Raw genomic sequence first — 17,795 nt, 5'->3', positions numbered from 1 at the left:
TGTGTATATATATATATATATATATATATATATGCAATCTAAGTAAAGTGCTCATAATACAGATGTCTATACATCTGATTACATCTGTTGCAGATTTCTAAGCATACCCTCAATATTGTGATGTTGGAATAAGTATCTAACTCTTAAAATGTTAAGATCTTAGAAGTAATTTCAACTGACTTTCATGAACCACATGACATTCAGTAATATTTCTGTGATTATTTGAAAAAATAAAATAAAAACTCACTCTCCTGGTAACATATTGCTAGTTCAGATTCTTTGTTTAGCATGCAAATTTTTTTCTCTTTTTTTCCCCGAATTTAATGCGCACCAAATGATGCTTAATCATTTGTTACATTCTGAACTTATTTTTGAAAAATGAAAATATTTGATATACTGGGAGTTTTTCACTATACGCACACACACAGACATACTATGTGTAATCTTTCACTCTCACAAGTGGTTATTTTTCTTTTGTTGCCATGGGAACACGCAGTGGCTGCTCTTGTTCTTTAATTAATTGACTTCACAGCAGTTCCTTTATCTGGGGACACACCATGCTGCTTTCAATTAACAGTGAATAAATTGTCAGCAGATAGTTTGTCAGACTTTGTTGCTGTTGAAATGAGTCGCTCCCTGTGTCTTTGAGGCAAATGTGGTAGCGATGAAAAATTTGCTGAGTCTTTTTCCTAATGTTCTAGGAACATTCTTTTTATAATTATACACTAACGTTCCGAGAACAGAACGTTCTATTAAACTAATATCTTCTTTCACTTAAATATACACACACATTTCTGTAAATATCTCTCTCTCTCTATATATATATATATATATATATATATATATACACACACATTATATATATATACAGTATATATATATATATATATATATATATATATATATATATATATAATTAATTTTTTTTTGGTTCTTTTTGTCCTTTCTTTGTACTTTCTTTTCACATCTTGTGATCTCCTAGCAGAAGCCTCTGCAGCTTGAGGGGATTATGTTCATGTTCTGATATTTACTACCAATGTCTCTCGGCTCGCTAGCTTTGCATGCGACACTGCGGCATAACTTGTCCAAAAGCCATAAAAGCACTGACAGAGAAGAGATGGAAAAGAGAAAGAGTGGGAAGAAAGTGATGAAGCTATTTCCAGATGCGTCTTCATTTCTGTCTCATGTAATTTCACTTCAGAAACATGTTTCTGTGAGATTCTAAATGACAGTTTTAAACATCACATTTTTCAAAATATAAGCCAAATCTTGTTTTGACAGAGTCAGTGTTTATTAGGTGTGAGGTCAACCAAGACTCTTTCATTGCAATTTGATTGTTAGCAGGTCAGAAGAAAAAAGGCTCTTAAATGGCAGTATGTTTGGCGACCAGTGGCAGATGGGGTGAGTGTTTGGAAAAACTTGTTTGAAAAGTCGTTATTTATGTTCACTGCACCCTCATGTCTTATAACTAACTGTAAGTAATATTTATATTCTCTGTTTTCTTCTAGAAGACCAGGATCAACAAAGTGCACTTTGGATTGGGCATTGGCCAGAAAGATGGATGTCTTCAGACTGGACGCCCTAAAAAAATCATGCTACTATGTCAGTTAAGTATTATTTTTTGTTGTTGTTAAGGGTTTCCACAAGATGGAGCCACCCATCCAAAAGGTTCCAAAGGTTGTCATAGATACCAGCATCTTTTCATAGTTATGTTTGCATCTGGCCACAAGAGTGAGCCAAGCACAGAGACATGCATCTGGATGAGGTTGCTGTATCAGATGCGTTGAGGGTTGATTTGTATTAGTGTATATATTTGAAGACTTGGAGTGAAGCTACAGTGTTGTGTAAAATTGATTTATATTTTAATCCTGCAGCCTTTGGTTCACAAAATTGTTCATGTTTTACTTCACTGAAATACTTTCCCTTTAAGTTACAAGTTTACCAACAATATTCCTTTAAAACAAAGTCCTTTTTTTCTTTCTTTGTATTATATGCCTGATTGATGAAGTGTCGAAAACTCTGAGAACAGTAAAAAATCTGGAATTGAATTTTCATTTATAACTGGAAATAAACGTGAAACTTTGGAAGAAAGAAAAATACTTTAGAAAGATTTTGAAAAACGTAAAATGATAAAGAAATATTTAAGATTTTGCTTTATATGTAGATTACACATTTTGATATTGAGCATGTGAACAACTTTGTACAGACACTCAGACGTTCTTGCTTAAATTGAAAAACAAGATACTATTTGGATCATTGTCAAATGTTGGATATACATAAAATCGTCAGGTTTTACACAAATGTTTGAGTTCTGCTGTCATACCAAAGACATTCTGAAATTTCTTTTTAACTTTTCACTCAAATTTATTCTGATAATATGCTTTGTAATAAAAAAACAGAAGCATTTCTCAGACTTTTGGATCCTTCGTCAGTTATGAAATTTTGTAACAGCGTACGTATGTTGCATAGATTCAGATTTTCTTAAATATGAAATATCACCAGTAAAGAATAACTATCAAATTTTAAAAAATGTGAAAGTTCTACACCAGTCCTAATATGGACTAAAATAGCTCCCCATGTATGTTATTATTAATTCATTAGGAATTTTGCAACATTTCAACCTCACACCTCAGCTCGTTGTTGAATTAATCCTCCTCTTTGTGTTTTGCTTATTCAGTGTTGGGAGGTGAGATCATAGAGACACACTGGTGAACAGGAAAGGCTGGTGCACTGATAGTTTACCAGTCTCTCCTGCTGCTGAGAGCTGAGCTATAAAAGCCCTCTCCCCCTCAGCTGGAGCCCATTTCTTGCTCTGAAGTCTCACAGTGGGGAAAGCAGGGATGAAGCTACTCTTTGCAGCTGCTTTTGCACTCTTTGTGCTGTCTGCCTTTGACCAGGCAGACTCCTCAGCTTATGACAAGATAGTTGCCCACAGTCGTATTAGAGCAAAGAAAGAAGGGTAAGAGATATTAATTTCATTTATTAATATTAAAATAAGAGTAGTTATTATGATTTACATTTATGCTTTTTCTAAATATTTAAAGTGTTTACATATATTGCTATTATTATTATTGATGTTTTTTTATTTAAACTTTCTTTGTCCTTTTGCAACATAAATAAACTGTAAAACTGTGAAATTGTATCTTATCTAAAAAAAATTTTTTTTTTTGGTGTAGCCAAAATGTTGTCAGGCTGACTTTGAGTATAAAAACAATCCAAATAAGAATGACATTTTATTTAAAAGTATATATATTCAGGTTACCTGACACAATGTTATTTGTGTGTTTTTTTTTTGTTTGTTTTTTACATTTTTCAAAAATTAATAAATTTGTATAATCTTATACAAATTATAATCTTATAATTGTATACGCTATTATTTTCTAATAACTAATTTTAATATTTAAAAAAAAAATTACTCAGTGTATGTTTTTTTATTTTCTAAATATTTAAAGTGTTTACATATATTGCTATTATTATTATTGATGTTTTTTTATTTAAACTTTCTTTGTCCTTTTGCAATATAAATAAACTGTAAAACTGTGAAATTGTATCTTATCTAAAAAAAATAATTTTTTTTGGTGTAGCCAAAATGTTGTCAGGCTGACTTTGAGTATAAAAACAATCCAAATAAGAATGAAATTTTATTTAAAAGTATATATTCAGGTTACCTGACACAATGTTATTTGTGTGTTTTTTTTTGTTTTGTTTTTTACATTTTTCAAAAATTAATAAATTTGTATAATCTTATACAAATTATAATATTATAATTGTATACGCTATTATTTTCTAATAACTAATTTTAATATTTAAAAAAAAATTACTCAGTGTATGTTTTTTTTATTTATTTTTTATTTTTTATATAAATACAAAGGCCTTAATAGGTATAATAAAGTTAATAATATATTAACTTTAGGTATATTTATATAATAATAGGTTTCTTAAGGAAGTAGGTACATTAAAGTTTATTGTCTTAATTTTACCTTTATTACATCAAAGCTAAAGCTTATTGTCCCAGTTTTAAAGAAAAGCACAATGCTGTCACAAAAAATAAATAAATATAATATTGCGTATCTGTTGCACTCTTCTGTCTTAGCTTTACTCATTTCATCCTGTCTTACCTTTACCTTTCTGCAGACCAAATGTGTGCGCTCTCCAGCAAGCCGTGGGGACAAAGAAGAAATACTTCAGCACTTGCCGTAATTGGTACCAAGGGGCCATCTGTGGAAAGAAAGCGTAAGTGTTATGCTTTATGATTTCTGGAGGCTATTACAAATTCTGTCTGTTTGACAGAAACTGGAAAGTTCCAGCTGCTCCGATGGTCAAAGGTGAAAGGTCACTGTCCCAACTCGTAAGAGTGCGTGAAGATTTCCAACAGTTGCATGCACATATGATTTCCTACTTGAGCTCCAAATGCAGCTTAATAGTTGAATTTACAGTGCTTCAACAGTAGATTTACAGTTTAACATTGCTGCCAAAACAAAGAAGAGATGAATAGAAAAAGAACCACTCCACTGCTACTAACCAAATTCCATGCGTTACTACAGCACTCAGTCTTACAAACCACAAGAGAACTGCAGAACCTTAATTGGTATGAAATGGTGAGACCCACTGACATTGTCAGGACATGCCACCAATGATTAAAGAAAGCAGTAGAGCTTGCCTGGAGTGCTTGGCTTGTGTTGAAACACCTTTCCTTAAATTTCTGTCCTAAGGCGAAAATACACAGCTGTCTACAAGGTGGAAATGTCAGCAGGCTCGTCTGTGTTTCAGGAAGCTCTTTGGCAAAACTAAGTGAACTCAGTGGCGTGTAAAATGTAAAAAACAGCAAAAAAGATAGCAACATCTAGAGTAACAATATTTGGTAAGATGAGCTCAAAGTCCTAATGTGAAAGCTCCAGTAATGATGTGGTGGTTTCTGGAGGCCAACATGGTCAACCACAACAGAGTTTGTCATGCCTCCAGTTTCAACTTCTTTTTCCGTAGTTGGAAAAGAGAGGAAGCGGCAACGTAAAAAGGTTACCCAGGCCTTTCATGTGTGACCAAACAGCAATGTGAGGTAACCTCCAGTGGTTTCGAACTTCCTTAGTTGCAAAGCCAGACTTGCCTGAGATATTCTGTAGACTTTCTGCTTCCCTTGCAGTTTTGATTACTGGAAAGCCAGGAACTGTTTTGCTCTGAGTATTTTCTCTGCGCTCAGCAGACCATTACATAGCGGCAGTGTTGCCAAGTCTGTGGTCTTCCCGTGGAATTGGGGTACTTTAACACTGTTGACGCGGGTTGTTTTTCATGTCCGTGGGTTGAAACGACCCCGATAAAGTTATATTTAGCACCTGGAATGCAATTTTTACCATTTTATTTACCACCCCACTCCAAAAAAAAAGACATGTATTTTACCCCCCAGAATGCGATTGGGCTAGTTTTGGGCTAGTTTTGAGTATCAATTGGGTGGGTTTTGTTGTGAAAACCTAGCAACCCTGCATAGCGGTCTGGCAATCTTTGTAAATATCTGGTTTAGTGTGTGTAGCTTACATAATTGAGATGAGTATGACAGTATATCTTAGATCTCTCCCAAAGATTGGTATGAAAAACTATATCACTGATGGCTTTTCAACATGCAGATGAGGAAAGATTGAAGATTACTACCTTTTAAAGTATCCATTTTCATTCAAGTCATGGGTTTTATGTTCTACAAAGCTTATCTTTATATATTTTGCTAGATATCTCTACTATCTGATGGTTTTAGCTCCATCTAAATGGTTTGAACATGTGCATAATGTTGTGGATCCTTTGAACTGGTGACTCACCAGGGAAACCTTCAGTTAAATTGGAAAATCTGACTTTCTCCCCAATGATTAATGCGGCCGTATTCCCTCAGAGTGTCTGGTCATCAGGAGTCATGTTTTCCTCCTGTTTTTGGGATTGATTCTTTAGAAGCTTGTATTCTAGAGAGACATGACCTCATTGACATCCCTCAGTTACCCTTTCACTGTTCTTCACTTCCATAGAAGACACAGAGGCCTGCCATTATCCATAACTATTGTTTCTGGATCCTCCGTATGGCGATCACATAGAGGACAACTTTGAAATCCTCCAGCTTTGAGAACTTCTCAGGGAATTGTAACTCTCCAGTGGTGTTTTCTCAGAAGACCTTATAAAAAACCTGTTTCCCATTAACAGCTATTTATTAACTCTACAATATGGCTGCTGTATATTTGGTATAATTAGCTTAGGTGAATTTTATTGAAATGTAAAAAAAATCTTCAATTTACATTATGCTTCATAACATAATTTTATTTTAATTGAAATGCACATGTATGTAGATTTATATTTAGACAGTTATGCATATTTTGAATGTGTTATCATGTATTTAGAAATAATTTTTTATCAAATACACTTTTGAATGTTATTTATAAATGGCTTTGCATCCATGAGATCCAATTTGTGTGGTCATGGAAATATATTTACAAGCTTGGTTTGAAGGTTTAAAGAGCCACTTTCAATGAAAACAGAAAAACCATAGAATGCGACCTTCATTACTGGAAAACTGCTGATTCGACATTTCCTTCCATTGTAACTTCCAAACCAACGTTTCACTGGGTTATAAATTTACTTTAAAGGCACCCTGGATCCAAAAAATACCCCTCAGCCTTACCAAACCATCAAGTTGGTCTTAGCTTCAGGACACTTAAAGTATTAATGCAATGCTGTGACAACACAATGATAGTGAAATAAGGCACAAACCTCAGGACCACATAGCATGTTTATGTACAAAGACAGTTAATGCTTACCATATGGACAGACTGTCTATCCAGGACCATGAACTGTGTTATCATTAAAACCAGGATAGCTTGTAACGACTAGTGAATGGCATCCAAGAAAAAAATGAATTTGAGCCTGTACACTACTGGTATTGTATTTTTTCAAAGTGGTGCCATATGTCTTAGATCCAATACTCACTTAACACATGTGCTTCTGGTTTTATATCTTCCCTCTTTATCCAGGACCGTGTTGTATGAGTGTTGCCCAGGTTACATGAAGTTGGAAGGCATGCACGGCTGTCCTGCAGGTTGGTTGGTTGGTTTCTTAATAGTTGCTTACGGACCAGTCAGACATTGGAAAATCATTAAATCTAGTTATGTTGTCAATAAAATACAAATTCACATTGATTAGTATGCTAAGTATGATTGCAACCTGATTTGAAAGCTACATTGTTGGACAAAGAGTTCTATAGCTGCAGTCTTGGAGCTAATCGTGCAGTTAATCTGTGTCATTTTTCTTGCAGTTGCTCCCATTGACAATGTTTATGGCACCCTCGGCCTGGTCAAAGCCACAAAAACCCAGGACTACTCTGCTCTATCCAAGCTACAGGAGGAGATTGAAGGCGCTGGGTCATACACGTTCTTCGCCCCCAGTAATGATGCTTGGGATCTTCTCGATCCGGTAACATCTCATTCCTTCTTTTCCCCTCCAGCACACACATGAAAATTTAGTAATTCCTTGACTGTTTTGCATTGGCTTGCTCTTTATCCTATAGGAGATAAGGAATGCTCTGGTGAGCAATGTTAATATTGAGCTGTACAATGCGCTGCACTACCACATGGTCAACAAACGTCTCCTTACCAAAGACCTCAAGAACGGAATGACCGCCACCTCCATGTACAACGACTTGAACCTGCTCATCAATCATTACTCCAATGGGGTAAGTTGATATTTTGAGAAATGGAGGTTACTTGCGTCTCCATGAGGAACAAATTTTACACATGGTTCTTGTTCAGGTTGTCACAGTGAACTGTGCCAGGATTATTCACGGCAACCAGGTGGCCACCAACGGAGTGGTCCACGTCATTGACCGTGTCATCACGGCCGTTGGCAACTCTATTCAGGATGTGATCGAAGTGGATGATGACCTGAGTACTTTGAGCGTAAGTTTTAAGGAAACTTGGAACCATGTAGTCCATGAACCAAACCTATCGACCATGAGTCATTTATGCTTCATTTCTTGTCCAGACTGTGGCTACTGCATCTGGTTTGATTGAGAAGCTGGGTCAACCGGGACACTTCACCCTGTTCGCCCCAACCAATGATGCTTTTGACAAGCTGGATAGAGAGATTCTGGACAGGCTTATGGAAGACAAGAATTCCCTCCAAGGTAAACCCAAGCACTAAGATGTAAAGCCCCATGCATTATCTCAAACGGAGTGCTTTAAGTTGCCGAAGGGAAACGTTAAGTCCCATATTGATGGCAGACTTGGCGCAAAGAAAGCCTTTATTCTTATGTAATGATATAAAGGTGCAGGAAATCAAGGGACTGGCAGTTCCCTGGTGCCACGTTCGTTGATCTGAGTCAACTGAATGAGGCTGAGTGTTATTTCACCCCCTTTCAAACCAGATGGGCCTGCTGCACCCTGAGCTGTAGACCTGGAATTCTCAGACAGTTGGCATACAGTGCCATAGCCACACTTATGGGACTACTTTGAGATTTAGACAGGGTTACAGTTGAGCCCCTTGGAGATGAGATCAAATCTGAAGGTTTTCGGCAGCAGAATTAAAGTTTATGGGTATGTCTTACATTATTTTCAAAATACTGTGGCTGATGTTTGCTTTGGAGTTTGGAAACATTAGCTTTCCCAATGATCATGTAAAAGAATTACGTAATGCCCACTCTCATGAATATAACGTTTATCTAAAATACACTAAGGGTTAAGTTAACTGCTTGAGTGAAACTAAAATAAAACTAATATTATGGCCAAATCTGTTGTGCCAATTGGAAAGATATTTGATCTGCTACATAATTTCATTGAGAGAAGCCAGGGAAATGAAAAAGGAAAACTCCAAGCTTAACCTAGATACTGATGCCTGATACAATTAACTATTGACAGCATATAATACCATCAAATTCAGCACAAAAAACAATATGCTGAGACAACAGCCGGCTTGAACACATGCACCCATTTGACTCCTATGGTCCGTGTTTTCCAGAGTGATGCAGAATACATTTTATAACTGTTAAAGAAATATGTTCATTGTAAGGGCAAAGGAGAAAGATCTTTCTGAAAAGAGCATCGTCCTTGTCTTGCCAAAAAAACATATAGACAGGAAACAGCTGTTAGCTTTACAATCCAGTGAAAACAACAATGGTGATCTCTGCCCTCTTATTAGTCCCTATAGCCAGACTTTTGATGTGAGATCAGAGCGCTCCATTTGCAGTCAAATGGCTTGAAGCTGCTAAGGGATTCACTCAGAGAGGACCCAAAGGCTCCCAAGGATCCCTAATGGTTCCCTTTGGAAACGAACAGGAAATGCAGTGTCATTATGGATTACATGCAAGCATTTATATGCTATCTGCATAATCTATATATTAAACCATAGACTTTTAAAGACAAATTTTAAAGGACATGAAATTAAAATTGTAGTTTTGGGGCTTTAGGTTCATGTCTATTAGCTTTGAAGCTACTGTATTGATATGCTAGTGTACATCTAACATTCATAATGTATGAATGAATGAATGAATGAATGAATGAGGCATTTATATAGCTCTTTATTGTGTATTGCTGTACACCAAAAGCGCTTTACAATCATATGGGGGGAACTTAGCAGATATAGGCATTTCAAATTTACAATCATTCTCTTCCAGGAAAACAAATCAGAAATTTGATGACATATGTAGCACTACACAGATTTTTATTCAATCAAAAGCTCTCTAGAATGAGAACTGCAATCAACTAGCAAGGACAATTTTTTTCTACATACCCAGCCTAAACTCTGTGCTTGCCAAGTGATTTAATGCAAATTAATTTGAAGCAAATACCTTGTTAAATCACAGTGCAAAATTGTTAGTATGATGCATTTTCAAACAGACTCATTCCCATTTGTGTTTTTTACCTGATGTGGTATGTTCAAAACATTAAAAAAAAAGGGAAAAAAAAGAAAATGATTTTTCCATGATTTCCTCATATCTCAAGAGGCGTGCAAGAGGAATAACAGATGTGCTAGGATGACAGAGACTGATGTTTCTTCTCTTCCAGCTCTCCTCAACTACCATCTGTTGAACTCTGTTCAGTGCTCCGAGGCCATCATGGCTGGCACGTCTTATGAGACCCTGGAGGGCAGCAATATTGAGATTGGCTGCGATGGAGATAGTCTCACAGTCAATGGCATCAAGATGGTACTCAAGAAGGACATTGTCACCACCAATGGAGTCATCCACCTCATCGATCAAGTCCTCATGCCCAACTCTGGTTAGCTTAACCTCTCAGTTTCATTTATCCTACTAGCGATTACATTTTTATCTCCAAAAAAAAAAAGTAAGTAAATAATTATGTTTGAATATATTTTGAATATGCAGTTTATTCCTGTGTTGGCAAAGCTACATTTTCAGCATCATTACTCCAGTCTTCAATGTCACATGATCCTTCAGAAAGCATTCTAATATGCTTTTTAAAGATTGTGATTTTGCCTTTTTCTTCTAAGCTAAACAGGTTATGGAGTTGGTTGGACAATCTCAGGGCACCTTCAGCGACATGTTGACAGAGCTGGGCTTGTCTGCAGCCATGAGACCCCAGGCTGAGTACACACTCCTGGCCCCAGTTAACGCAGCCTTCAACGGTGAGCAAACATTTCTGAATACATGTCAATCTCTCTTTCTTATTATTCTCCATCCCTTTAACTAACTTTCATAGTCTCCTTAATGTAACACAGCTGCTGGTTTCTTCTCTTTCATTGTCTGTTTTAATTCTACCTTAGCAAGACCGGTGTTCTTTCAATTGCTGATATGCCTTGCCTCTGTTAACCTCTGCGGTCCCATAACTATAACTTTGATTCCTCACGGAATAGCAGGTGTAAAAACAGATGATTCATACAGTGCATGTGTATGTAAAATGGCAGCTTGTTGACTTGTATCTGTAAATCTATTGGCCTCATCGGGCTTCCAGCACTGCAAAGATGGTGAAAGAAAGAGAAGACGAAAGCTTCTGTTATCCCACCTACCAGAGAGAAGGTTTCAGACCTCACAGGAGGCTAAGCTAGATCTTTCACCTCATCATCACATGTTTGTTTCTCATTTGTGGCTAATGACAGGTGAACAAATTCATCACATTATATTTACAGGCTAAATCATTCCTTTTACTAGGCTGCACGGGGGAAAGGGACAGTGCCTGGTGTTACAATAACTGAAAATCCTTTCTGGGAATGCACATTCCACAAACAGCTCTCCACAAAAGGACGGCCAAGTTTTTACATGTTGCAGTTTGAAACATATAATGTTTCTATGGCCACTTTGGTTATGTGAATGTTTTAATATGTAAGAGGTTGCTCGGTCTTTCTTATCGTACTAAATCAGAGTCGCATTATGTCATGTTATTCGTTATACAAATGTTTGTTTTGGCATGATGGTAAACCTCAAGTGCATATAATTTATTTTCCACAATTTAGATGAGGTGATGTTCATGGACCAGAGCTTCCTGAAGATCATTCTGGAAAACCACATCCTGAAGAACAAGATTGTGCTGAGTCAGCTGTACAATGGTCAGCGTCTGGAAACACTCGCAGGGAAATTTCTCAGAGTCTTCGTCTACCGCACAGTCAGTGTTGATTTATGTCCTTTTTCTTGATTTGCTTATGATTTGTAAAATTATTGTATAATAATTATATATAATTAAATGTTTGGTTACACTTTATTTGAAGGGGTGTGCATAAGACTGACATGACACCTACATAATCATGACATGACACATGTCATGAATATGAAGGTTTTTTATGCATGTTTATGACAACTGTCATTAAGTGTCATTCGTTCAGTTATGTAATCTTTAATGCAAAGATGACATTGTTTGAGATGTCTTTGTTATGGGCTATGGTTAGGGGTAGGGGTAGGGTTAGGGTTAGGTCAAATAATATCATATTTGCATTAAAAATGACATAACTGAGCGAATGACACTTAATGACAGTTGTCATAAACATGCATAAAACCTCCTTCATATTCATGACAATGAAGGTGTCATGTCAGTCTGATGCACACCCCTTCAAGTACAGTGTTACCAAATGTTTATTAATGTTATTTATATAAATGTATTTTACATATTTGTTCATCAGATATTTGCCCTTTACTTATCATTCAAAGTATGTTGTATAAAATACATTTAAAAAAACAAAAAATTGTCGCTCTTCCAATGTACTACAATAAAACTACTTTTAAAGGTTTGATAAACTCACACCAAAGGTTTATAAAACTTTATAAAAGTTATGAAAAAAAAATTATATTTTCATGACTATTGTATATGTACATGTATATCTGAAATGTTTTGGAAAGGTATTTTCTTACCCTTTTTAAACGTACTATTTTAACACATTTATGATATGTTTCAAGTATATTTTATGGGAACACTTGATACAGATTCATATAAAGACTGTGTTACTCTGTTACATCACACAACTGAAATTACAGGTGTATGAATTCTTATTCTTTGGCCTTTACTTACACTTGACATTTATTGACATTGTAAGGGCTATGTAATAGCTGAAATAGTTTCCATTAGTAAACTCAGAGGAAGTGAACTGTCTCATAATATTTTAACTACAAAGGCTGTCTGCATTGAGAACGCCTGCTTGATCCGTGGAAGCAAAGAGGGAAGTAACGGTGCCCTCCATCTTATGAAGACCCTGATCACGCCAGCAGAGTCAAGCATGTACCAACTTCTGGTGAAAAACGGAGCCTTCAAGTAAGAAAAATGACATGTTTGCAGAGTCAAAGTGAAGATCGCGTTCTTGTTCTTGTAGTGGCTGTATCATTTCATTGCTGCAGGATCTTTTTGTCCCTGACGGAGGCAGCTGGTCTGACTGATCTGCTCAAACAGGAAGGAGATTTCACACTCTTTGCTCCCACAGATGAGGCTTTTGCAGGGCTCAGCGAGAGAGACTTGTCTCTTTTGAAGAGTGAGTCCTTTCATACATGTCATTTTCAAGGCACACCATATCTAGAATTACTGTTTAACTGTGTTTTATTCAGGATTAATGAGATTAAAGATGAAAGACAGAGGCTACAGGATGTGACAGCGTCTCTTCTCTGTGATCAGGTGACGTTAACGCCCTCAGAGCCATCCTGCTCTATCACTTCAGTAATGGCATCTTCATCGGTGAAGGCTTGGAGACTGGAGTCACTAACCTCCTAAAAACTCTCCAGGGCAGCATTTTGAAGGTGTTGTATGTAAGTATCCAGCACTCTGGCTGCCCAGCCTTGAAATTAATCTGTTATAGGGACACATGCAAGAACCTTCATCCGATTATATGATTCTGTTTTGTAATATAAAGTTTTATGGTGGAAATTTCCTGTGAGTAAAATCTAAATATTCTTTGTAGAAAACCACTAATCTTGATACAATCTTTGATTGAATTGATAGAGAATTGATTTAGCTTTTAGTGCTACAATGGTAAAGAATAGTTTTAAAAATAACCATATAATAGTTTTATGTTTTTTTGTTTTTTTTTACCTTAATATACAGTACAATCTTTTATGTCACCTTTACCATATAAAGTTAATATACAGTAACTTTATATGGTAAAGGTGACATAAAAGATTGTATTTCTTTGATTAAATAAAATGTTATTTATACTTACAATATAATGTTATTATATTGTAAGTTAATACTGTAAACTGTGTAAAACAGGGGTGTCCAACCCTGCTCCTGGAGAGCTACCATCCTGCAGCCGTTCCAACCCTGCTCCAGCACACCTGTCTGTAATTATCAAGCAACCCAGAACACCTTGATTAGCTGGTTCAGGTGTGTTTGATTGGGGTTAGAGCTGAAATCTGCAGGATTGTAGCTCTCCAGGAGCAGGGTTGGACACCCCTGGTGCAAAATAACCTAAATAATCTAAATTAGCTGTCAGTATATTATTTAATATGACTGAATACATTAGCTTATACCAATTAAAATAAATATTAATATTCAGATCAGATAGGTACCCTAACCCTAACCCTAACTCCTAAATATAACAAGAGCCAAGCCCGTATTATCTCATTTTTAAATTTTTATGTTTGATTTATAATCATGTTAAATTATTATTTTAACAAAATTATGTTTGTTGTATAATCATATTAAATTAAGTTGAATTCAATTATTAATAATTGTAATTATTACAAATATTACAGAAGTGGTGGTAATAACAATATTACAGTGGTGGTTATTATTTTAGTTTTTATTTTTTTAGGCAAATGAGAGCATGCAGGTCAACACTGTGAAAGTTCCTGATTCTGATCTAATGGCCACAAATGGAGTAATTCACTTCGTCAGGACTCTTCTGTACCCCGAGGGTGAGGATTATCAAATTATGCCTCTACTTTTGCAGTGGCTTTTTTTCTTTTCTTTTCAAATCAAATCCATGTTTAAGAACTGTGTTCTGTTTTAAAGATATACCTGTTGGGAGCCAGGACCTCCTTTCACTCCTGAGAAGGATCATCCGATACATCCAGATTAAGGTATTGAATTGCAACATGCTCCTTCAAAACCATGTCATAAGCATGAAGTAGTTAACATAAAGGCCCATTTAGGGGATGCGGTTGCCCTGAAGGCTTGGGCTTAACTTGATTACGTGCAACCAAATCAGGCTTCATGACTCGATCTCACAGAGCAGATTTCTAGTGTAATCCAAATGTCATTTTTTTTTCTTTATGTAATTTTTTTGACATGCCTAAAAATTGTAATAGACTGGATATATACATGAATTTTCTTTCCTTTGTAGTTTGTCTCTGGATACAGATATCAGGAGATCCCTCTGACATTTATGAGTATGTATATAAAAAATGTTTCTCATGTCAATACAATCAGTTTCTGTTTTCGCAAAAATTCAGTTGTCTTTAAATCTGACATGATCATGTTTAACTTTTTTCCTTTTAGAAAGAGTCATCACAGGTAATTGACGCCAATGAAACTCATTACTAATAAGATGGCTAGATTATTGATTTGTTGCATGAAGACTTTTTGTTTAATGAGTACTGTGTTTCTTATGTCTGCAGTCCAGAGAGAGCCCACCATGACCAAGGTGACTCGGGTTATTGAGGGCGATCCGAGAATTACAAAGGTTACCCGTGTAATTGAGGGTCAACCCTCTGTCACTAAGGTTACAAGAGTCATCGAGGGGGATCCATCTATTACCAAAGTTACCAGAGTCATTGAAGGTAAACTCCATTTAACACACCCATGATATAAAGCTTTGTGTGTATATTGTGTGTGTGTGTGTGTGTGTGTATGTGTGTACTGGTTTATATATCCTGGTGGGGACTTAAATCTGACTACACACAGACTCATGGGGACTCGTGTCACGGTGGGGACCTAAATTGTGGTCCCTACGGGTACAAAAGCTTATAAATCATATAGAATGAAGTTTTTTGAAAATCTAAAAATGCAGAAAGTTTCCTGTGAGGGGTAGGTTTAGGGGTAGGGTTGGTGTAGGGCAACAGAATATAGGGTCTGTACAGTAGAACAATCATTATGCCTATGGAGAGTTCCCACAAGGATAGCTGACCAGACATGTGTGTGTGTGTGTGTGTGTATAAGATGTTATTTTGTTTGTGTGTGTATATAAGATGTTATCATGTAAACAATGAGTTAAATAATCATACATGTTTTGACATTTTATTGTGTGGAAAATGATTTACAACTTTTTTTGAACAAATTATCCATTTCCACCACAACCAACAATCTGTTGACTAATAAAGTTTTTCAGAAGTTAAAAGAGTGTAAAAATATTACTTAATCATGTGTTTTTAGGATACATAAAACGCTAACCATGACATGACTAATGAAATGACGATTATCAAAGGAGCCAACCATTTCTAAAATCAACCATTCCTAAATGTTTAAAATGCCATTTTCATCTATTAAACACAACACATAATTTAAGATGTGATGGAAATGTTCTGACAATTAAACAAACGACAATTCTCCTGTAATACATCGATTTTTCTAAAAGTCCACAAGGCCAAAAACATCCATAGTTGAAGAAACACACTAATAACAATGAATTAAAAAATGCGATGTGTTGTCTTTTAGTCATACTCCAAATGTCTGGTTCTTCTCCAAGAGACACGTGTATGTTACTTGAAATATGGCTATGAAAAGCACAATGTGATATTTCCCAACAGTTGAGTTGTAGCTCAAGCCAGAAACCCGAATCCTTTCCTAGACCTGGATTTCACAATTATTGACACCTGCTTAATGTTTTGTGTCAACAGGTCCTGAATATTCAGTCACCAGCTCCACCGATATGGAGCTTTATGGTAGAGTGTGACACTTTATTAGCATGCTTGTGTCAGCGCTAACAGTTAACCACACTTTGTACTCCTCATTCCAAACCTTTTTTTCCCCCATAAATTGTTATTTTCCAGGTTACGGAATATAGTTTATTGTGCTAAATATACTGGTAAAAGACAGCTAAACCTTTTGATTTATTGTTCTTTCTTTTCTGTTCTTTTGGGTAGTCTTTACAGCTCTTTTAGCTACAGTACAGGCTATGGAGTAAAGCCGGCTCACTCAACCACTAATATTTCCTTCTTTTTTCCTTTTCTCTCTAGTCCTTCATGTATAATCAGATAAATGCGAGTATTATTTCTTATTTCTTCTTCTTTCCCACTAGATTTTGGCGAGGAGCCTGAAAGCATCACTAAATTCATTCAAGGTAAGATTCTCACATTAGGTATCTCAAGATAAATCATCCCAACATGGTTGACCTTCATGTCTTTTGCTAATCCATTTCCAGAGGGAAGAGTGACTGGAAGAAGGCCAGGTCGGTAATTCACTGAACAGATATTTGCATCTTGACTAACTTGACAGCTACTTTAGGCCAATCAGCTGAACACCAGTTTGACACTTTTTGAAATATTTGTATGTTTTATAATACCTGCGCATAGATTGAACAAACGATACAAGTGCGAAAACATGTGGTGACCCCTCTTTTCGTATTTTTTAGGAGTACCCCGGAGGAGAACCTAGATCAAGACCAGCCACAGTGAGCACAAGTAGAAAACAAGTGCTGAAGAGTATAGCATATACTTCCTTCAGTTACTTGCGCAGTGGTCCAGGTTGGAGTTGAGTTTAAGACAAAAGAAAAACAAACTCGATACTGATCATTTCTGTTGCCCCAGAGACAATAGATGATTTCGTTCAAGTACATTTGGTCCAAACAGGGATATGAAATTCTCCATATGTTTTTGGAAATATTTGAAGCTTTCTCTCTTCTTAAGTGTGGTTTGAAAAATCACAGTTTCATGAATAAGTGATCATATGTGACGTCATACACAAAATCAGATGATTCAGAACCATGCATTACTTGTGGAGTACACTCGAGGCATACTAACAAAAAAAATGGAAGCATTCATATGAAATACATGGTGTAGGGAACTGTTGTCTTAAGCCAGTAATATGAATTTATTTTTCTGGGGTACAGTTTACTGTTGCATGGACAATGATTTTATGGTGCTCATGTTTAGATGGTGTAAAATCTCAAATAAAGATAGAAATTATGTTGCATTGTTTTGTTATAAAATCTCAAATCTTTTTCATGTTTTTTTTCTCTGGTGGGATAGGGGTTTGATTGTTCTTCTTTAGTGTTTTGTGTGTGTATGTAAGTGTCCATTTTGCATAAACCGTGCACAAATGTGCTGAGCAATGCATGCTTTGAAAACTCAAAGCTTTGTCTCAAACTGAATTTTCATGTTTCCAGTCCAAATTTAATTCAGCAGATACAGGTTTTGGATCCTTTGCTTTTATTTTTCAATTTCCATAATAAACTCAACTTTTAGA

At 36.0% G+C, this 17,795-nt stretch overlaps 1 protein-coding gene across 4 annotated transcripts; it reads left to right on the top strand.

Annotated features, from left to right (window-relative positions):
* Positions 1-2,689: 2,689 nt before the first annotated feature.
* LOC107582252 (periostin-like) lies at positions 2,690-17,795 on the top strand. 4 transcript variants are annotated; one of them, XM_016268023.1, is made up of 22 exons: positions 2,691-2,959; positions 4,135-4,233; positions 7,002-7,066; positions 7,283-7,440; positions 7,535-7,699; positions 7,776-7,922; positions 8,008-8,149; positions 10,026-10,238; positions 10,471-10,605; positions 11,431-11,579; positions 12,580-12,716; positions 12,800-12,930; positions 13,071-13,201; positions 14,206-14,308; positions 14,406-14,473; positions 14,737-14,782; positions 14,892-14,906; positions 15,011-15,172; positions 16,229-16,273; positions 16,630-16,671; positions 16,753-16,779; positions 16,963-17,795. In XM_016268023.1, the coding sequence occupies exons 1-22, from the start codon at positions 2,841-2,843 to the stop codon at positions 16,983-16,985; spliced, it is 2,322 nt and encodes a 773-aa protein (XP_016123509.1). In that variant the 5' UTR covers positions 2,691-2,840; the 3' UTR covers positions 16,986-17,795. The 4 variants fall into 4 exon arrangements, with proteins under 4 accessions (XP_016123510.1, XP_016123509.1, XP_016123512.1 ...); XM_016268024.1 differs by lacking the exon at positions 16,753-16,779 and having other exon boundaries at positions 2,690-2,959; XM_016268025.1 differs by lacking the exon at positions 16,229-16,273 and having other exon boundaries at positions 2,692-2,959.

This window comes from Sinocyclocheilus grahami, unplaced genomic scaffold (genome assembly GCF_001515645.1).
Source record: "Sinocyclocheilus grahami isolate Dianchi unplaced genomic scaffold, SAMN03320097.WGS_v1.1 scaffold42.1, whole genome shotgun sequence".
Taxonomy (NCBI): domain Eukaryota; kingdom Metazoa; phylum Chordata; class Actinopteri; order Cypriniformes; family Cyprinidae; genus Sinocyclocheilus; species Sinocyclocheilus grahami.
The sequence above is the reverse complement of the archived record's forward strand: the minus strand, read 5'-3'. Positions and strand labels throughout refer to the sequence as shown.

Excerpts from the sequence above, each read along its gene's own strand:
- LOC107582252 (XM_016268023.1), top strand. The coding sequence starts at position 2,841 with ATGAAGCTACTCTTTGCAGCTGCTTTTGCACTCTTTGTGCTGTCTGCC. Across the intron at positions 10,239-10,470 it reads AGTCCTCATGCCCAACTCTG|CTAAACAGGTTATGGAGTTG; the intron begins GTTAGCTTAACC and ends TTTTCTTCTAAG. Across the intron at positions 12,931-13,070 it reads AGACTTGTCTCTTTTGAAGA|GTGACGTTAACGCCCTCAGA; the intron begins GTGAGTCCTTTC and ends CTCTGTGATCAG.